Genomic DNA, 18,489 nt, shown 5'->3' with positions numbered 1-18,489 from the left:
GTGGAATTTTTATGGCTGTTTCTGTGTGCGTTCTGCAAATCGGCAAGGTTAAGGAAAGAATCTCAAAATCTATAACAGGGCCAACACGTAGACAACCATGCATGTACAGGCTTGCTCTTAACCAACAACAATGCATGTTTCTTTTTATTCTGTGGGGAAATATTTGAGCACCTGAAGATGCAAAGTGTAGAGAGGTCTGAGGAGCCCAGATTTAAACCAGAGATCATCTTGTCGTGAAGCATAGGTACTGACAAATACAAAACCTTGCAGCCTGAGGTTTGGTACCCACACAAGGAAAGTTCATGTTTTTCACGACCAGAAAAATTTCCAAACGGGGGAAACTTTTAAGTGACTTCTAAAAAACAGCTGACTCTGGCGCTTTTTCTGGCCTCTCATTAAAATGATTTTAAACACTTGGAGTATGATGGAAACTTGTTTTAAAGCTGTTACAGTCTAAAACCTCTTAGTAGTTAGTAGTATTAGGTATTAGGACAAAACGAGACATATTTTATTGCAGTAACATCATGTCTGAGTGAAGAATTTAGAAAAAGCCAACTTTTTATTTGAGGAAAATTATTCAGGTAAAAATACACAGGTACTCAATTAATCACCTGTTGGTTCCTCAGACCCTTTTCAAGACAAACATGCCCACAGCATCACAGATCCTCCACCATACTTAACACTGAGCATGAAGTGCTTTTCTACATACTCCTACATTGTTTCACACAAGACCCACCTGGGAGTGTTTTTTTTCTAGAAAGTCTAATTTTAGCCTCACCTGAACAAAGAACATTGTTCCATTAAAAATCCCAGTAGAGTTGAACTAAATCACGTATTTAGGTTTGTGAAGTGGGGACCGAAAAGACTTTGTTTCTGGCATAAATCCAAAAACAACCAATTAATTTGTAAATAGCATCTAATGGTTGTTATGGAGACTCGGTGACCCCAAGATGCCATTCTTTGATGCAGTTCTCTAACAGTGAGGGGATCTGACATTTTTATTACCGCTATGCTCACTGTACTGGTCCTTCTCAAAAAATTAGCATATTGTGATAAAGTTAATTATTTTCCATAATGTCATGATGAAAATTTAACATTCATATATTTTAGATTCATTGCACACTAACTGAAATATTTCAGGTCTTTTATTGTCTTAATACGGATGATTTTGGCACACAGCTCATGAAAACCCAAAATTCCTATCTCACAAAATTAGCATATCATTAAAAGGGTCTCTAAACGAGCTATGAACCTAATCATCTGAATCAACGAGTTAACTCTAAACACCTGCAAAAGATTCCTGAGGCCTTTAAAACTCCCAGCCTGGTTCATCACTCAAAACCCCAATCATGGGTAAGACTGCCGACCTGACTGCTGTCCAGAAGGCCACTATTGACACCCTCAAGCAAGAGGGTAAGACACAGAAAGACATTTCTGAACGAATAGGCTGTTCCCAGAGTGCTGTATCAAGGGACCTCAGTGGGAAGTCTGTGGGAAGGAAAAAGTGTGGCAGAAAACGCTGCACAATGAGAAGAGGTGACCGGACCCTGAGGAAGATTGTGGAGAAGGGCCGATTCCAGACCTTGGGGGACCTGCGGAAGCAATGGACTGAGTCTGGAGTAGAAACATCAAGAGCCACCGTGCACAGGCGTGTGCAGGAAATGGGCTACAGGTGCCGCATTCCCCAGTCCTGGGCTACAGAGAAGCAGCACTGGACTGTTGCTCAGTGGTCCAAAGTACTTTTTTCAGATGAAAGCAAATTCTGCATGTCATTCGGAAATCAAGGTGCCAGAGTCTGGAGGAAGACTGGGGAGAAGGAAATGCCGAAATGCCAGAGGTCCAGTGTCAAGTACCCACAGTCAGTGATGGTCTGGGGTGCCGTGTCAGCAGCTGGTGTTGGTCCACTGTGTTTTATCAAGGGCAAGGTCAATGCAGCTAGCTATCAGGAGATTTTGGAGCACTTCATGCTTCCATCTGCTGAAAAGCTTTATGGAGATGAAGATTTCATTTTTCAGCACGACCTGGCACTTGCTCACAGTGCCAAAACCACTGGTAAATGGTTTACTGACCATGGTATCACTGTGCTCAATTGGCCTGCCAACTCTCCTGACCTGAACCCCGTAGAGAATCTGTGGGATATTGTGAAGAGAACGTTGAGAGACTCAAGACCCAACACTCTGGATGAGCTAAAGGCCGCTATCGAAGCATCCTGGGCCTCCATAAGACCTCAGCAGTGCCACAGGCTGATTGCCTCCATGCCACGCCACATTGAAGCAGTCATTTCTGCAAAAGGATTCCCGACCAAGTATTGAGTGCATAACTGTACATGATTATTTGAAGGTTGACGTTTTTTGTATTAAAAACACTTTTCTTTTATTGGTCGGATGAAATATGCCAATTTTGTGAGATAGGAATTTTGGGTTTTCATGAGCTGTATGCCAAAATCATCCGTCTTAAGACAATAAAAGACCTGAAATAGTTCAGTTAGTGTGCAATGAATCTAAAATATATGAATGTTAAATTTCCATCATTACATTATAGAAAATAATGAACTTTATCACAATATGCTAATTTTTTGAGAAGGACCTGTATGTGGTGGCAAGATAAATTTGGTTCCTTGTCCAGCCTGATGGCCTAAGGTTAATAGAAATGGACCTCTGTTTTCTGTCATTTATAAGGGTTGGACATACCTCTCTATGGACCTTTGTGGGTAATCACTCAGTCCTATTCATGCCCCTCTTGGAGGGGATGATGAGCTGTTTTGTACCCTGTCTACTTAAGAGGAGAAGAAGAAAAGAACTTGAAAGAAAAATAGATTTTTTCATGATAATTGTCAGTGAAGTTTGTGTATCCTTGTTGTCTCTGAAAAACAACAAGAATACACAAACTGCCTCACTGGGAAAACAGCACATCTCTTCCCATTATGGTTCTTTAAAAAACACTTTGCTGTTGTTTTTCTTCTTCTGCCAATTTTCTGATGTGTCAGTTTCTTTATCTGTTGTGTATTTGGCCTGCTCTGACTGGGAATGTTATTGCCAGTGCACTCACAGAAATCGTGGCAGCATGCAGATGTCTGCAGAGGTTCTGGTGGGCAGGTACAGATGACAAAATTAATGTCACACAGGATTTTTTTGTCAATCCAGTGAAGTACAAATAAAGTGAAGTGCAAATTTTACAATACTGGTGTTATATTTAGTAGTAACAGTTAGGGTCACCAGTGATTGTGGCACTGATAATTTATGTTAACAAATATTTGTTAGCATAGGATTTGTTTCATTGCTTAAAATGTATTCAAAATGAGAAGAAAATAACATAAGTATACAGGTTTGAAATCTTTGTTATCTTCCAAATAATTTATTTGCTCTTTTCCAGAATTGTTTCTTGTGATTTTACGTGAAACCAGTAGTTGTTTTGTTTCTCTTGCTCTGTTTTAACCATTAATCAGGTTTCCAGAATGCTCACCTCTGCTTCACCTTTCATTTACCCATCACTCCAAGCTGTCTTACATAAGCCTCTCTTCCATCCTCTCATTTCATGCTTGTGCTCTGTGATCGTAAGCATCAATATAAAGTCCTCTTGTGTGCAAGCAGGAATAAGGATTGTGTCTCATGCCCTGGAGCCCAGTGTTCACTAAAGATAAGAAAATGTATAAAATGAGAATAGTGGTGAGGGAGGGAGCTTTGTTTCATCTCAGCCATGCTCTGTGTGACACTAAAGCATTGAAACTGTGAACTGCTAGTAAATGCTTATGGGAACCACTAGGTGGGAGGAATTGTAATGATGTTGAATGCAGCATTATATATTATAGTGAAGAACACCTCATAGTGGCTCTGTGTTTTATAATAAATTGTATCTTATGAGGTTTGGGAGTCATTTAGTCCAGCTACAACAAATACTGACTTAGCTGATTTCTGTTCCACAAATGCTGAATTAAGTTAAATGAAATCAGCGCTTAAATGGCCGTATCACTTGACAAATCAACTACTTTAAGTTAATGTTTTGCAGGTTTAAAAGGCTTATTGTCTTTGTCAAGCTTTGCTTTTTTGTGCAAAGACAACTTCCCTCTTGTTGATCATTGAAAAGAAGATGAAATTAGATCTTTTAGCAGTAAGATTTAGGCCTGCGGATCTTAAATGTCAGATGGTGATCACTACTGAAGGTCCGTATAGCTGTTGGCCCAAGGTCTGACCAAACTAGTTGAGTCCTTTGTCTGATGATAAAATGCATTTTTTAGATTTTTTATAAGATAAGCCTTTCCACAAAGGTGCTACAATTCAAGATATACTTGTTACACAACAGTAATTAGTGCAGGGGGTAGTGTTTTGCACTTTTAAAAGGCAGTAAGAACCAACAATTAGGATTAAGGTCATGTTCAAGAAACCAGTTTGATGATTTGTGCTTTGTGACATGGTGGTTTACCCTCCTGGCAGTAGCCATCAGAAGATGGGTACGCTGCAATCATAAAGGGATGAACATGATCAGGAGCAATACTGAGGTAGGCTGTAGTGCTTAAACAATACTCAGTTAGTACTAAGGGGCTGATACAAGGAAGAATGGATCAGTACTTTAATAGTGCTTATGTCGAATTTTGGCCCTACCATCTGAATGTCACAGCTGTCGAGACTCAATTTGGCCAGACATTTTTCTTATACTGTCAACTTTAGGTAAGTGTGCGTGAATTGTAAGCCTTCATTCGGCACCTTCTATTCTTAGCTGACAGGAGTGGTATCCAGTGTGGTCTTCTGCTCCTGTGCATTGTATGTTTCAAGGTTCCACACGTTGGAGGTTCTAAGATGTTTTCTGCATATCGTAGTTGTAACGAGGGTTTATTTGAGCCCTTGTTGCCCTTCCGTTATCTCAAACCACTCCGCCCATTGAGGTGGGTTACACCAGGTTGCCAGTCCATCATAGGGCAAAACAGAGAGATAAAGGATAAACAACAATGCATGCTTACACTCACAGGAAGAACATGCGACCTCCATGCAGATGGGGTTCTAAGCCCAGGACCTTCTTGCTGCAAGGCAACAGCGCTAACAACAGCAGCCCTTAATGTTTATTGATATATGATACATTTTATTTTATCTACAGCAGATGAAATCACTAAAATTGCAGAGAGCAGACTGGACTTTTTCCAGAGGGTTAATGGCTTTCAGTTTTTAAAGAAATATGTTCAACTCTAAAAATTGTTTAACAAGATCCTAAATGTCATTTTGACCAAGATAATATAAATTTGTATACAAATCCATACTTGTCTCTCTGATTCACAGATAAAAGAATACTTCTGCTGTCTGTTGCCAGCTGGAAACCTTGGTCACTAAGCCCTTTAAAAGCGGCACCTTTTCAAAATGCCTGCAAAACCTTGGAAAATTTGTAGCTTATGTTAAACAAAGGAACATACAGTAGAAGAAGCAGCATTTGCTTTTCTTGCCACGTTTTTCTGACCTCCTTCCTTAAACAACTGTGAGCCGAACATGCAAACTCAGTCCCTCCTGAGGCAACGTTAAAACCAGCTGCTGGGGGTGGCTTTGGAGTCAGGGAATGATGCCTAATAAGCTACCCCAACAGGCCTTATTGCAGTGACTTTTTCACATTCGGTCAGTTGTGTGATGTCAGAAAGAGGAAATTAGAGCCATTCCCTGGGAATTCAGCTACATTATAAAACACTGCATGAGAGTGTGGGACAGAAGCTAAATAATGGTAAAGCTAACACTGACTGACAGAAGGAAGGATGGAAACACTCAGGGTTACATAAACCTTTCAAAATGATTATTATCCTAAATATTGTATAAACTGCTCTGTATTTTTAGACTAAAGAGACCAAGGTATGAAAACTTTTGGACAACCTTTATTCTAACATGAACATAATATTTATTTTTTAATCCCAGGTAAATGTGGAAACATTTAAAGCTTACCAGCTCCTTTTTGTTGTCGTCTCACCGCCACAGATAAAATAAAACATTGCATAAATGATAAAAAATATTTAATGTGGTTCATGAATCCACTGAAGGACAATATCACCAGTAATTGCAAGAAAAAGGTTAAGTAGGAACCTTCATCTGGTAGCAGCAGAGCTCTACAGATGAGGCTTATTACTGCGTCCTTTAGTGTCGAAGACGTGGCGACGCTCTCTGCACAAACCCCTCCGTTGAACGCAGAGAACAGAGGCTGCAGGTGACAACTGACATTCGCTCAGCAACTCCTGTCAGTGACACAAGCAGTTTGTCAAACGAACCCAGAAAGTCGCATCCACACATTTCAGTAACCTCATTGTTTGTCATTTTGTCCACCAGCCAAACAGATACGGTTCTGTCTGTCAAACTCCTGCTTTTGTCTGTGTTTAGCCATGTTTTTCAGCACGAAGATAGGGATTCGCCCCCTGATGCATTGAGGGATTGTGTTCTTTCAATCAGTATTTTGGCACTTTATTATAGATGCTAAGCTTCTCAGGTCCTTATGATCTTATCAGCTTGATCCTACAGCTCCTGGATATTTTTGAGTATTTTCATCTCTCAATCTGCTTCATTTAGTCACTTCACTGATAAACCTACCTGTCTTTTCCACCTGCATTTTGTCTGTGAGGATACTTATGGTGTGTCCTCTCAGTTGTTTCACCTCTCTACATGCTTCAAGCTCACTCTCAGTGTTCAGTCAGGATAATTTATTTCTCCCCCAAATACATTTTCTGCTGCCTCTCTTTTATAAAATCATTGATTTCCCGTCTTGTCAGCGCTGCAGGATGGTTTCCTTATCTGTGCTGGCAGGAGCACAAATACAGAAAGACTGCTAAATAATGCAGAAGCCGTGGCATCAATAAAGGAGGCATGGGAGGCATCAGATTTTAACGGCCAGGTCGTAAACTGTTTGAGGTCTCACCCGGCTGTTATGTTGGACTCCGTCAGGCCCGACAAGGTTGAACAACATAACTGACAATCACTCATGAAGCTCAGCTAGCAAAGACAGCTCACTGCAGGTGCACTTTTTTGATGATAAAAGGGCTGCAGCAAGCGCAGAACACAGCTCTTTGCCAAAGTATTTATATCCCTTTTCACATTTTTGCACATTACAACCACAAAGATATCTGTTTTCTACTGGGATTTTATGTGATAGACCGACATAAAGTAAAACTAGAGTGAAAGGAACATGAGACATGGTTTTTAAATGTTTTCAAATAGGAATGTGAAACGCGTGACACACATTTGTATCCAACACCCTTCACTCTGATACCCATGAAAACCTTGTGCAATCAATACCTTCAGAAGTCATGCAATTGGTTAGTAGAAAACCTCTTAGTCTACTCTAATCTTAGTAAATATACAGATTGTCTCTGTTAGAAAACATTAGTGAACTAATCACAGCCCGATGACAAAGAAACACAGCAGACAGGTCAGAGATAAAGATGTGGTTTAAAGTAGAGTTACATTATAAAACAATATATCCCAATCTTTGAACATCTCACAGAACGTGAGAACGTTGTTTCAAGAAACATACTAATTAGAGATGCACCCAAGAGACACTCTGGCAGAACTGCTGAAATTCACAACTCAGGTGGGAGAAGCTGTTGACAGGAAAACTATAAGTTGTGCACAAATATGGGTTTTATGTAAGAATCCCAAGAGGAAAGAAGTCATTTTTGCACTTTCTCACAAGCCATGTAGGGGCACAGTAGACATGGAAGAAGACGCTCTGGTCTGAGATCAAAATCCAGTGTGTGACAAAAACCAGCACATGATCTTGAAAACAGTTTCCCCATAGTGAAACATGGTGCTGGCAGCATCATTCATCGGGGATGGGAAGCTGGTCAAAGTTAATAGAAAGATGAAAGGCAGCTAAACACAAGAACATTTATTAGAGGCTACAAAAGACTGGAGGGGAGGTTCACCTTCTAGAAAGACAATAACCTTAAATATACAGCAGGTCCATCCTAGATTTATTTGTTGAAATGGCCCAGTCAATGTCGACACTAAGCTATTTTGCAAATAACAATGGGCAAAAAAAAGTTTGGTTTCTGGAGCCGCCATAATTGTGGTGAAAACTGGTTTTACAAATGACCCTTTTCTGATAGTCCCTACTAAGCGCGACTCAGCACAGCTCTTCTTGGTTTTTATGCTTTCCATTAGTAATGGTTATGTGGAACTGTTACTATTTTTAGTACCTGGTTGGATATGGTTTCACCCGTGCCGGGTCATGGCGAAAATGTCTGAAGACTGTCAGTCACTGATTAGGTAGTCACAGCATATTTCAGTAACTAAAATTTTCATCTATTAAGTATTTTTACACTGAGCTTATTGTGTATATGACCACTATAGCAAGCTAGCATTAGGTAGCATTAGCTTACCCTCGGCCCCCTCCTTGAACCGCCACCTTAACGTGGTGGAGGGGTTTGAGTGCTCAAATGATCCTAGAGGCTATGTTGTCTGGGGCCTAAATGCCCCTGGTAGGGTCTCCCATGGCAAACAGGCTCTAGGTGACAGGTAAGACAAAGAGTGGTTCAAGAATCCCCCATTGGGCCCACAACCTGCAGGGGGAACCGTGAGGGACCGGTGCAAAGAGGATTGGGTGGCGGACGAAGGTGGAGACCTCAGCGGCCCGATCCCCGGATGCTTAGGCTGGTTCTAGGGACGTGGAATGTCACCTCGCTGGGGGGGAAGGAGCCTGAGCTTCTGCGGGAGGTCGAGAGATATCGACTAGAAATAGTCGGGCTCGCCTCCACGCACAGCGTGGGCTCTGGAACCCATCTCCTTGAGAGGGGTTGGACTCTCTTCTACTCTGGAGTGGCCCACGGGGAGAGGCGGCGGGCTGGTGTGGGTTTGCTTGTTTCCCCCCAGCTCAGAGGTCTCGTGTTGGGGTTTACCCCAGTGGATGAGAGGGTCGTATCCCTGCGCCTTCGGGTTGGGGAGAGGTCTCTGACTATCATTTCAGCCTACGGGCCGAGTGGTAGTGCAGAGTACCCGGCCTTCTTGGCGTCCCTGTCGGGGGTGATGGATAGTGCCCCTCCCGGGGACTCCATTATTCTGCTGGGGGACTTCAGCGCCCACGTGGGGAACGACGGTGACACCTGGAGAGGCGTGATCGGGAGGAATGGCCTCCCCAATCTGAATCCGAGTGGTGTTTTGTTATTGGACTTCTGTGCTAGTCACGGATTGTCCATAACGAACACCATGTTCAAACATAAGGGTATCCATCAGTGCACTTGGCACCAGGACACCCTAGGCAGGAGGTCGATGATCGACTTTGTTGTCGTATCATCAGACCTTCGGCCGCATGTTTTGGACACTTGGGTGAAGAGAGGGGCTGAGCTGTCCACTGATCACCACCTGGTGGTGTGTTGGATCCGCTGGAGGAGGAGAAAGCCGGACAGACTTGGCAGGCCCAAGCGCATAGTGAGGGTTTGCTGGGAACGTCTGGCAGAGCCCTCGGCCAGGGATGTATTCAACTCCCACCTCCGGGAAAGCTTCGACCAGATCCCGGGGGATGTTGGAGACATAGAGTCAGAGTGGACCATGTTCTCCGCATCTATTGTCGATGCTGCTGCCCGTAGCTGCGGCCGTAAGGTCTGCGGTGCCTGTCGCGGCGGCAATCCCAGAACCCGGTGGTGGACACCGGCAGTAAGGGATGCTGTCAAGCTGAAGAAGGACTCCTATTGGCTGTGGTTGGCTTGTGGGACTCCTGAGGCGGCTGACGGGTACCGTGAGGCCAAGCGTGCTGCAGCCCGGGCTGTGGCAGAGGCTAAAACCCGGGCCTGGGAGGAGTTTGGTGAGGCCATGGAGAAGGACTACCGGTTGGCCTCGAAGCGATTCTGGCAAACCGTCCGGCGCCTCAGGAGGGGGAAGCAGTGCTTCGCCAACACTGTTTATAGTGGGGGTGGGAGTCTGCTGACCTCGACTGAGGACATTATCAGGCGGTGGAAGGAGTACTTCGAGGACCTCCTCAATCCTGCCATCACGCATTCCGTGGTGGAAACAGAGGCTGGGGACTCGGGGTTGGACTCTTTCATCACCCAGGCTGAAGTCACCGAGGTGGTTAAAAAGCTCCGCGGTGGCAAGGCTTTGGGGGTGGATGAGATCCGCCCTGAGTACCTCAAGTCTCTGGATGTTGTAGGGCTGTCATGGTTAACATGCCTCTTCAACATTGCGTGGCGGTCGGGGACAGTGCCTCTGGACTGGCTGACTGAGGTGGTGGTCCCCCTTCATAAGAAGTTGCCCAACCGGTTCACATGTGTTTTGTGGACCTGGAGAAGGCATTCGACTGTGTCCCTCGTGATGCCCTGTGGGGGGTGCTCCATGAGTATGGAATGGGGGGCCCTTTATTAGGGCCCATCCGGTCCCTGTACGAGCGGAACAGGAGTTTGGTCCGCATTGCCTTCATGAGAAGGGTGGCCGGAAGGTGTGTTCCAACAACAGGGGGATCACACTTCTCAGCCTCCCTGGTAAGGCCTACGCCAGGGTATTGGAGAGGAGAGTCCGGCCGATAGTCAAACCTCGGCTTCAGGAGGAGCAGTGTGGTTTTCGTCCCGGCTGTGGAACACTGGACCTGCTCTATACCCTCTACAGGGTATGCTAGGGTTCATGGGAGTTTGCCAAACTGGTCCACATGTGTTTTGTGGACCTGGAGAAAGCATTTGACTGTGTCCAAGGTAATGCCCTGTGGGGGGTGCTCCAGGAGTATGGAATCGGGGGCCCTTTATTGGGAGCCATCCGGTCTCTGTACAAGTGGAGCAGGAGTTTAGTCTGCATTGCCGGCACTAAGTCGGACCTGTTCCCGGTGCATGTTGGACTCCAGCAGGGCTGCCCTTTGTCACCAGTCCTGTTCATAATGTTTATGGACAGGATTTCTAGATGCAGCCAAGGGCCGGAGGGGGTCTGGTTTGGGGACCAGTGGATTTCGTCTCTTCTTTTTGCGGATGACATGGTCTTGCTGGCCTCCTCTAGCCAAGACCTACAGCATGCGTTGTGGCGGTTCGCAGTCGAGTGTGAAGCGGCTGGGATGAGGATCAGCTCCTCTAAGTCCGAGGCCATGGTACTCGACCGGAAAAGGGTGGCTTGTCCTCTTCAGGTTGGAGGGGAATTCCTGCCTCAAGTGGAGGAGTTTAAGTATCTCGGGGTCTTGTTCACGAGTGAGGGAAGAATGGAGCGGGAGATCGACAGACGGATCGGTGCGGCTGCCACAGTAATGGGGGCACTGTGCCGGTCCGTTGTGGTGAAGAGATAGCTGAGCCGAAAAGCAAAGCTCTCAATTTACCGGTCGGTCTACATTTCTACCCTCACCTATGGCCATGAACTTTGGGTCATGACCGAAAGAACGAGATCCCGGATACAAGCGGCTGAAATGAGCTTCCTCCGTAGGGTGGCCGGGCACTCCCGTAGAGATAGGGTGAGGAGCTCGGCCATCCGGGAGGGGCTCGTAGTAGAGCCGCTGCTCCTCCACATCAAGAGGAGCCAGTTGAGGTGGCTCGGGCATCTATACTGGATGCCTCCTGGACGCCTTCCTCGGGAGGTGTTCCAGGCACGTCCCACCGGGAGGAGGCCCAGGGGACGGCCCAGGACACGCTGGAGAGACTATGTCTCTCGGCTGGCCTGGGAATGCCTTGGACTCCCCCTGGAGGAGCTGGAGGAGGTGTCTGGAGAGAGGGACGTCTGGGCGTCTCTGCTGAGTCTTCTGACCCCGCGACCCGGTCCCGGATAAGCGGAAGATGACGAGTACGAGCTTACCCTTGGTTTGAGACCACTCCATGGCTTCCCCCCCTCTCCTCCTACTTATCTAGAGTCACTTTGACAACAGCCATAGACTGAGCACCAGGTCCTTGTTTTTCTGTTTGTGTCACATACAAATCACGTCAAGTTACTTTTTTGAACTCAATTGTAATGGAAAATTGCATCAGACCAATGAAAAAAAACAATTTTGATACAGAAATGTGGGTTTAATGAAAAGTATGTTTAATACCTGCTTAAACGTTTTTATTTTAGAAAGGTACTTTTCTTCTGACAAATGAGCCTCATTGGAACACATATTTTAATTCATTGAATATGGCTTTAAGTGTTCACTTTGGGGACCTGAATACAAAAACTGTTTTTAGATTTGTATTTGTGGAAAACTTCAATTCAAATTCAAAAATACCTTATTAATCCCAAAGGGAAATTAAAAGTTGTTGTAGCTCATGTTATGCAGGTTTCTTCAAAGATGTTGTAGATTCTGATGGCTGTGGGCAGGAAGGATCCCCTGTAGAGGTTTGTCTTACAGCAGATCTGAAGAAGCCTCTGACTGAAGAGACTCTGTTGTTGTAGGACAGTCTCATGAAGAGGATGCTCAGGGTTCTCCATAATGTTCTTCAATTTATGAAGTGTCCTTCTTTGCACAATAACTTGATCACTCACTTACCTCTTTCTTTCCACTTCACAGTTGTGCTACCTTGTGTTGATATCAAGCATACAACAAAAACAAACTGAAATTTGTGGTTTTATAGAGACAAATTTCAAGAGGTGTGAATACTTCTGCAATGGACATTCAGGAGAGTAATGCTGAAGTCCATGTTAGTATGTGAATAAAAAAACTGTAGCAGCAGTCCGTGCTTTAATGAAGACTGCTTATTTCACGTGTTGTTTGGGGATTTATCGCCTCCCGAGGAGCTGTTTGACTCTCGCCTCCAGTGCAGCAAATGTTTAGAGTGATGAGTAAGTCATCGCTTAAGGATTGGTTGTGTGACCAAACAGAAATACTGAGATGAGATTGAGATGACTCATGTTTGTATTATGTCAGATGGGGCAATATGCACTAAAAGCTTTACATATGCAGCCTAGCCTGAGGGGTTCCCTGATTTAAAGCAGATTTAGTCACAAACACATGTACATTAATGCGTTTACGAATGTGGGTGTTTTAAGATTTGGGTGTAAATGATTATTTTAATTTTCTTCTAGACTAAAATACTTGCTAACACAGGTTTTTATTTGCATCTGACTGAGTTTTATTTTAAAGAATATTCTTATCATTTAGTTTTCTGTATTTTTCTTGCCTTTCTGACATGTTTAAATTAATCAGAACAATCACTTTGTGTGCTTCTCTCATCAAATTCTAATATCGCTGCATGCAGTTTTATATCTGAATGTAAAATGAAATTTTCTCTCTTTACTAACACTGACTCTTTTCTCTCTTTTTGCTCACGTTTCACCAGGAGGTTGAGGTCAGTTCTTTTCCCTTTCTCTGCTACTTTTGCATTCATGGTCCGTTTCTTTATCTGTTTGTGTGTCGTGTATGTTTTCCTTCATCCATCTCCTGCAATTTAATAGAACGAATAATGTTCTAATTAAATGGGGGGAAAGCAGCCCAGTTAAAATACCTTCCCAGTGATGGCAAATGTTCCACTTATCAGCAGTGGGTGCAGATTTGTTAAGCTCATTTCCATACAAAACATGCAGAACACGGTTTTACCCTGCTGATAGTCACTTTTCATGCCAGTCGTCACATCATAGTCAGTTTGTAGTGATAAAAAAAAATCATATTTCTTTTGCTGTGTGATGCTCAGATGTTATATCTTTCAGACCACCTGCAACACTGTTCCTTATTCCTTGCGGCTGCTGATAACATTGTTGACTTTTTCCATGTTTCTGCAGGATGATTATGTGCGTACCTGGGATGAAAACCAAGGCTCTAATGACAGTAAGTCTCACACTACCTGTGTTGTGTCTGAAAGTGTGATTAGTTCAGTTCCTGAGAGCTAACAAATTGCTTGTTTTTGCTGGCAATATCTCAGCAAAGTTACTCCCTGAAACAAGCAACCATTTAGTTCTTCTATTTACTTTGCCCTTCTGTCAACAACTAGTTTTTCATAACAAATGTCATTAATTTTTTTAATCCTAATTTAGTGAATAAATTGCAAAATATAATTTTAAATTTCAAGAGTTAGGGTCTTACATTTACCAGAAAGAAACTTAGGATAAAAGTCTGAAAAGTGTTTTGCACTTTTGTATTTGGACATCTAAACTCTAAAGAAAAATACAGTGTAACCAACTGCCTCAAGAAGTCTCAAGACTGTTAAATAGAGTCCAGCTGTGAATGATTTAGTCTTCATCTTAATATGTCTGCGTTGTGATCTCTCAGAGGTTTGTTAGACGGAAAAAAAATGTCACCATGAAGACCACGGAACACAGTTTAGAAGTCGGTGGTAAACTAACACCAAACATCAACACTGTTACACCCTGAGGTATAAATAAAAAAAAACAGGAAGAAAATATAAAAAGAATTTATCAGAATAAAGTCATACATTTATTAGTAGGGCATCTGAATATTCACAAAGTACATCCAATAATTCTAAGCATATAAGTTGTAAATTTTAAGAAAAAAACACTTACAGAAAATAATGAAAAACAGACAGGAACGAGCATTGTTTTCAGATAAAATAAATAGAGCAGACAGGCTCATTTTTTACTGGTTCCTCTTCCAAAACAAAACATCTGCATAGTTTATTTTAAATTCTTCTAAGCAGTGCAATAAATGTATGGTAGTATTTATTAGTAGTAAGGATATTTTAAGCCACTGTTTATCCATATAATTTCAAATAAAACCTTAATACATCCAAGAGATGCACTGACGACAATATGTTTTATTTGAGAGCTCAACATTAACTGTGTAATGAGAGGAGGTTTTCATAAAAAAACAGTTCCTCTGAAAGATGTTGTTTGTACCAGTGATTTTCCCTCAAGGTACCGCTCTACACTGTCTTAACTTAAACCCAGCAGCACCTCCCCGTTTCCTCCTTCTTTCACTTGTCTCTGCTGGAGCTGAAGCTGGAGTCATGCGTAGAGCCCAAATGTCTGTGGTCGCTTCCTTGACTCCTGCAGCAACTGCGGCCCTAATTGAGTCTCTGCAAAACGAAGTCATGACACGGAGTCAAGTTGTCAGGCATTGTTGTCTTTCTCGGCCGATTTGCAGCTTAAGTGGAGTCGGCTGAGGGGCAGAGTACATTAGCACAATATCAAAGAGCTTAATGAAAGACTAATTATAGTTTCTCATAAAAAGCTTGACAGAGAGGTAGCGGCATTGGAGGAGAGAGTGGGAACTAATGTGCTCTGATTTATTTTTTAAGAGAGGACATCTACATTAGTCCTGCCAAGTTTAAGACAACTTGGACAAAGAGAACAGGGTTAAAAAAAAAAAAGTTCACTGTTTTAGAAAGAGTGCGATTCAGCTGAAAATGTAAGTTTTTCTTCATGGTTTGTTTCTAAAGATGAAGCTGAGGTCCTTTAGCCTGAAGGAAAAGTAACAAAATATAAACAGCCATGGACTGGACTGAACATAAAGACCTCCAAACTGAAATAAAAAAGTGAATAATGTGGCCTCCAGTGCTGCGCTCTAGTGCTTAACTTGTGTGAGTGCCTAATAAGCACCAGTTCTTTGTGCTTTCACTGAAGCAATCTCAACTTCTGCGCCCCCTCCAAAAGAACTGTTGCTCACCCAGCACCAGTATGCTGCTGGACCAGAGAAAAGAACCACCTTCATCAGGAGGTAAGGGCAGTAACATGTGGTACAACAGCCAATCAAAACATTATGAGCGTCGTGCTGAAAACCAAATTCTAGTTTTGTTGTCTAGTTTTTATGCCTTACAGTTTACCTTCTTTTATTGTCTTATCTTGACCAATATGGCCTAAATGTGTTTTTCTACCACCGTAAAACAGAATTCACCTATGCAAGACCATAAAACCCCTTTCAATCTGAATCTAAACATCACCTTCCCAGTTTATCCAGCTAGATTAGATTTCTGGTTACTAGTGGGATTTAGGGGATCTGTTGGCTGTTACAGCTATATTCTGGTTTAAACCATACCTGACATTTCATGGCTCTTAAGCTGATCTAATGTTCTTCATACCTAGTATTTGTTCTATATAATCTGGTTCAATTTTATTTGACATGCAAGCATTTTAAACTAAAAGATATTGTTTGCACAAACACAAATGAAACTACTGCTGAAAGGAAGCCAATGAGTGGTGCACATGAGCAAACACAATTTGAACTGCAGACACAAAAAAAGGCAAAATAATCGAAACTAACTTGAAGCCGTTCAAACATCTTATAGCTCCATATCTTGAAAAAACAGAGCAATGTGAGCTCTAATCTAATCCCTTTCTTTGAAGGAGCTGTGATTTGTTCAGTAATGAAAAACTAGATCTTTGCTCGTTCCAACAGACTCACATGGACAAACATGCAGATCTTTCACAGCTTTCCAAACAAATGGCTTATATGAAGGAAGTGCAGAGCACTCGCTGGCATAAACATAAGAGGAAAAACTCTTGCATGCTCTGGGACTTCGCTAGTGGTTTCAGTGACTGCAGCAAGGTATCACAGTGTTACATCTTCTCGAATCAACTAGCTGTTTCCTGCATGCCTGTTTTTATAGTACATTTTGTTTTACCAGGAAATTAGGACTGTTGAGATTTAAAATCAAAGGCAGATATGAATGAGCAATAATTATACAACAAAGTATACACAATCGGCATCAGCTTGCATAAAACATAAGCAAAGTATTCATACGCCCTGAAGTTTCACATCTTGTGTTCCAACCACAAACTCCATGATGTTTTGTAGGGATTCCTTGTGATAGACTGACATGAAGTGGCACATGTTTAGGAATTCACAGGAAAAGGAAACAGTTTTCAATTTGTTTTAGCTCAAGTTCAGTAAGATTGGATGGAGAGCATCCGTGTATGGGAGGTTTTAATTCTTCACTCTGACATGCAATTATGCTGAGATTAAATTACACACAGCTGGACCTCTGAAGGCAAATGTTTTCTCTGGATTTTATTTAGTGGTATCAGAGTTGATGGGGCCGAATGCAAAAGCTGTGTATGCACATAATGCAATGTTATTCATCATCAAAAGCAACACACAGTTATTGCAGTTGCAAGGCAACTCACAGCAAACAGTAAAATGTGAGAAATTTGGCTTTCTGCTTTGAATGAGAAAAAGTATCTCCACCTGGTTGACAAATTGATAGCTATATAGCGCTAAATACCTATAAAGGTATCTTGCCATTAAGGAATGCATTAGTTAAGATTAACTTGGGATCCCAATTGGCATTTTCAATTGTTTTAGGGCATTGTTTTCTCCTCAGGAAGAAATGTGTTGGTTTCTATGTAGTTTAGTGATTTTAGGCTAATTTTGTGTACTGAGATGACAATTCTAAAACTTTCTAAAGATAAATATTCTCTAGAAAATTTAAAGTGTTATCTTTCAAAAGAACCAATATGGCTCCAAAATAAAAACAGATGAATGGGACAAAATGTCCCTGGAGGGTTAAAGAATCTCTGTTTAGTGTAGAATTAGGACATTTTGAAGCAGATGCTAATTTTAGTATCTGCTTTTTTATTTTGATTCCCAAAATTGCCCCTTCTTAAAAAGTGATGGAGGCTTAATTGACTCTTAGATTAGAGTCACAAACATTGCAAACATCAAAATTTAAAGCTTAAACCGCAAATCTTCATATTTCTGGCTCATATTAATAGCTGACACCTACTTTACCAAACAAAGACACATGCTAACAGAAACTTCATGAGACAGTCTTCATGTAGATAAGAAAAATAACAAAATTCTCCAAGATCTCAATTCAGCCCCTGCATGAAAAAAAAAGGTGGGACTTTTGTTAATTTGATTTGTTTCTATGTCACATATTGCACAATTTGGCTCATTAAGATCTCAACAAGCACTGGAGATTATTTTATTCAACAACTGTTGTCTTGACTCACAGCCAGCCAAACCATCATCGATCAGAATTTATCCAGTGACATTTTCAAGGATTAAGGTTGTGTCAGAAAGGAGAATTTCTACTTTAATTTTATACAGTTTCAAGCCTTTAATCTACTTCCTTTCCTCCTTTTGATGAGACTGTTCTACCTCCCTCCATTGATCTGCCTTCCTTTATGAGTGACCTAATGAAGCGAAGAAGCGAAAAGAGATTTGTCCCTTTGAGACATTCCTAAATCAGTGTGATGTCTTAACTCCGGAGCTCTGTGCCTGCGGGCGTCATTTCTCAGCCAGGCATCCGTTCACAGGAAGGCAGAGCTTCAGTACTGTCAACACTCCTTACACTCAGAGTTAGAAAGTCAATGACGACAACAGGCTGATGTTTGAATTTGCATTCAGACACGGCAGCAGCTGACTGCTCTTAAGTCAGCAGTGTGCTGAGCGAGGGAGATGTCAGGGGAATTTGAAGCTGATTTCTGCAGTTGATTCATCATTCTAGCTGCTGATTGAATCACCTCGCTGTTAAGACAGCAAACACTGCAGCCGAGGCGCTTGTAATTTAGACTTGTAAGATCAAACAAGTGCACGCACACACCCACACTAACAGTCTAAGGCTTGCTCACAGCTCTGAAAAAGCCTAATCCTTCCATGCTTTCCGGTTTACACTGGATCTTTAGACACCAATAACAGAGAGAACATACACTTTGCAGCAAACTCTTGGCTTTAGATCAATGACAGACAGTAAGAAGATTGAAAAACACG

At 42.4% G+C, this 18,489-nt stretch overlaps 1 protein-coding gene across 2 annotated transcripts in view; it reads left to right on the top strand.

Moving 5' to 3' along the window:
- Positions 1 to 18,489, top strand: part of spock2 (SPARC (osteonectin), cwcv and kazal like domains proteoglycan 2) — a 40,114-nt gene that overhangs the window by 8,893 nt on the left and 12,732 nt on the right. Inside the window, exons 2-3 of one of the 2 annotated variants that reach the window (XM_047352518.1) lie at positions 13,166 to 13,174; positions 13,605 to 13,650. In XM_047352518.1, the coding sequence (XP_047208474.1) occupies positions 13,166 to 13,174; positions 13,605 to 13,650 (55 nt within the window). The remainder of the gene's footprint in view (positions 1 to 13,165; positions 13,175 to 13,604; positions 13,651 to 18,489) is intronic. The other variant, XM_047352519.1, reaches the window with a different exon arrangement.

The sequence above is a fragment of the Girardinichthys multiradiatus genome, chromosome 22 (assembly GCF_021462225.1).
Source record: "Girardinichthys multiradiatus isolate DD_20200921_A chromosome 22, DD_fGirMul_XY1, whole genome shotgun sequence".
NCBI lineage: Eukaryota > Metazoa > Chordata > Actinopteri > Cyprinodontiformes > Goodeidae > Girardinichthys > Girardinichthys multiradiatus.
Note: the sequence above shows the minus strand (reverse complement) of the source record. Positions and strands in the feature narration are given on the sequence as shown.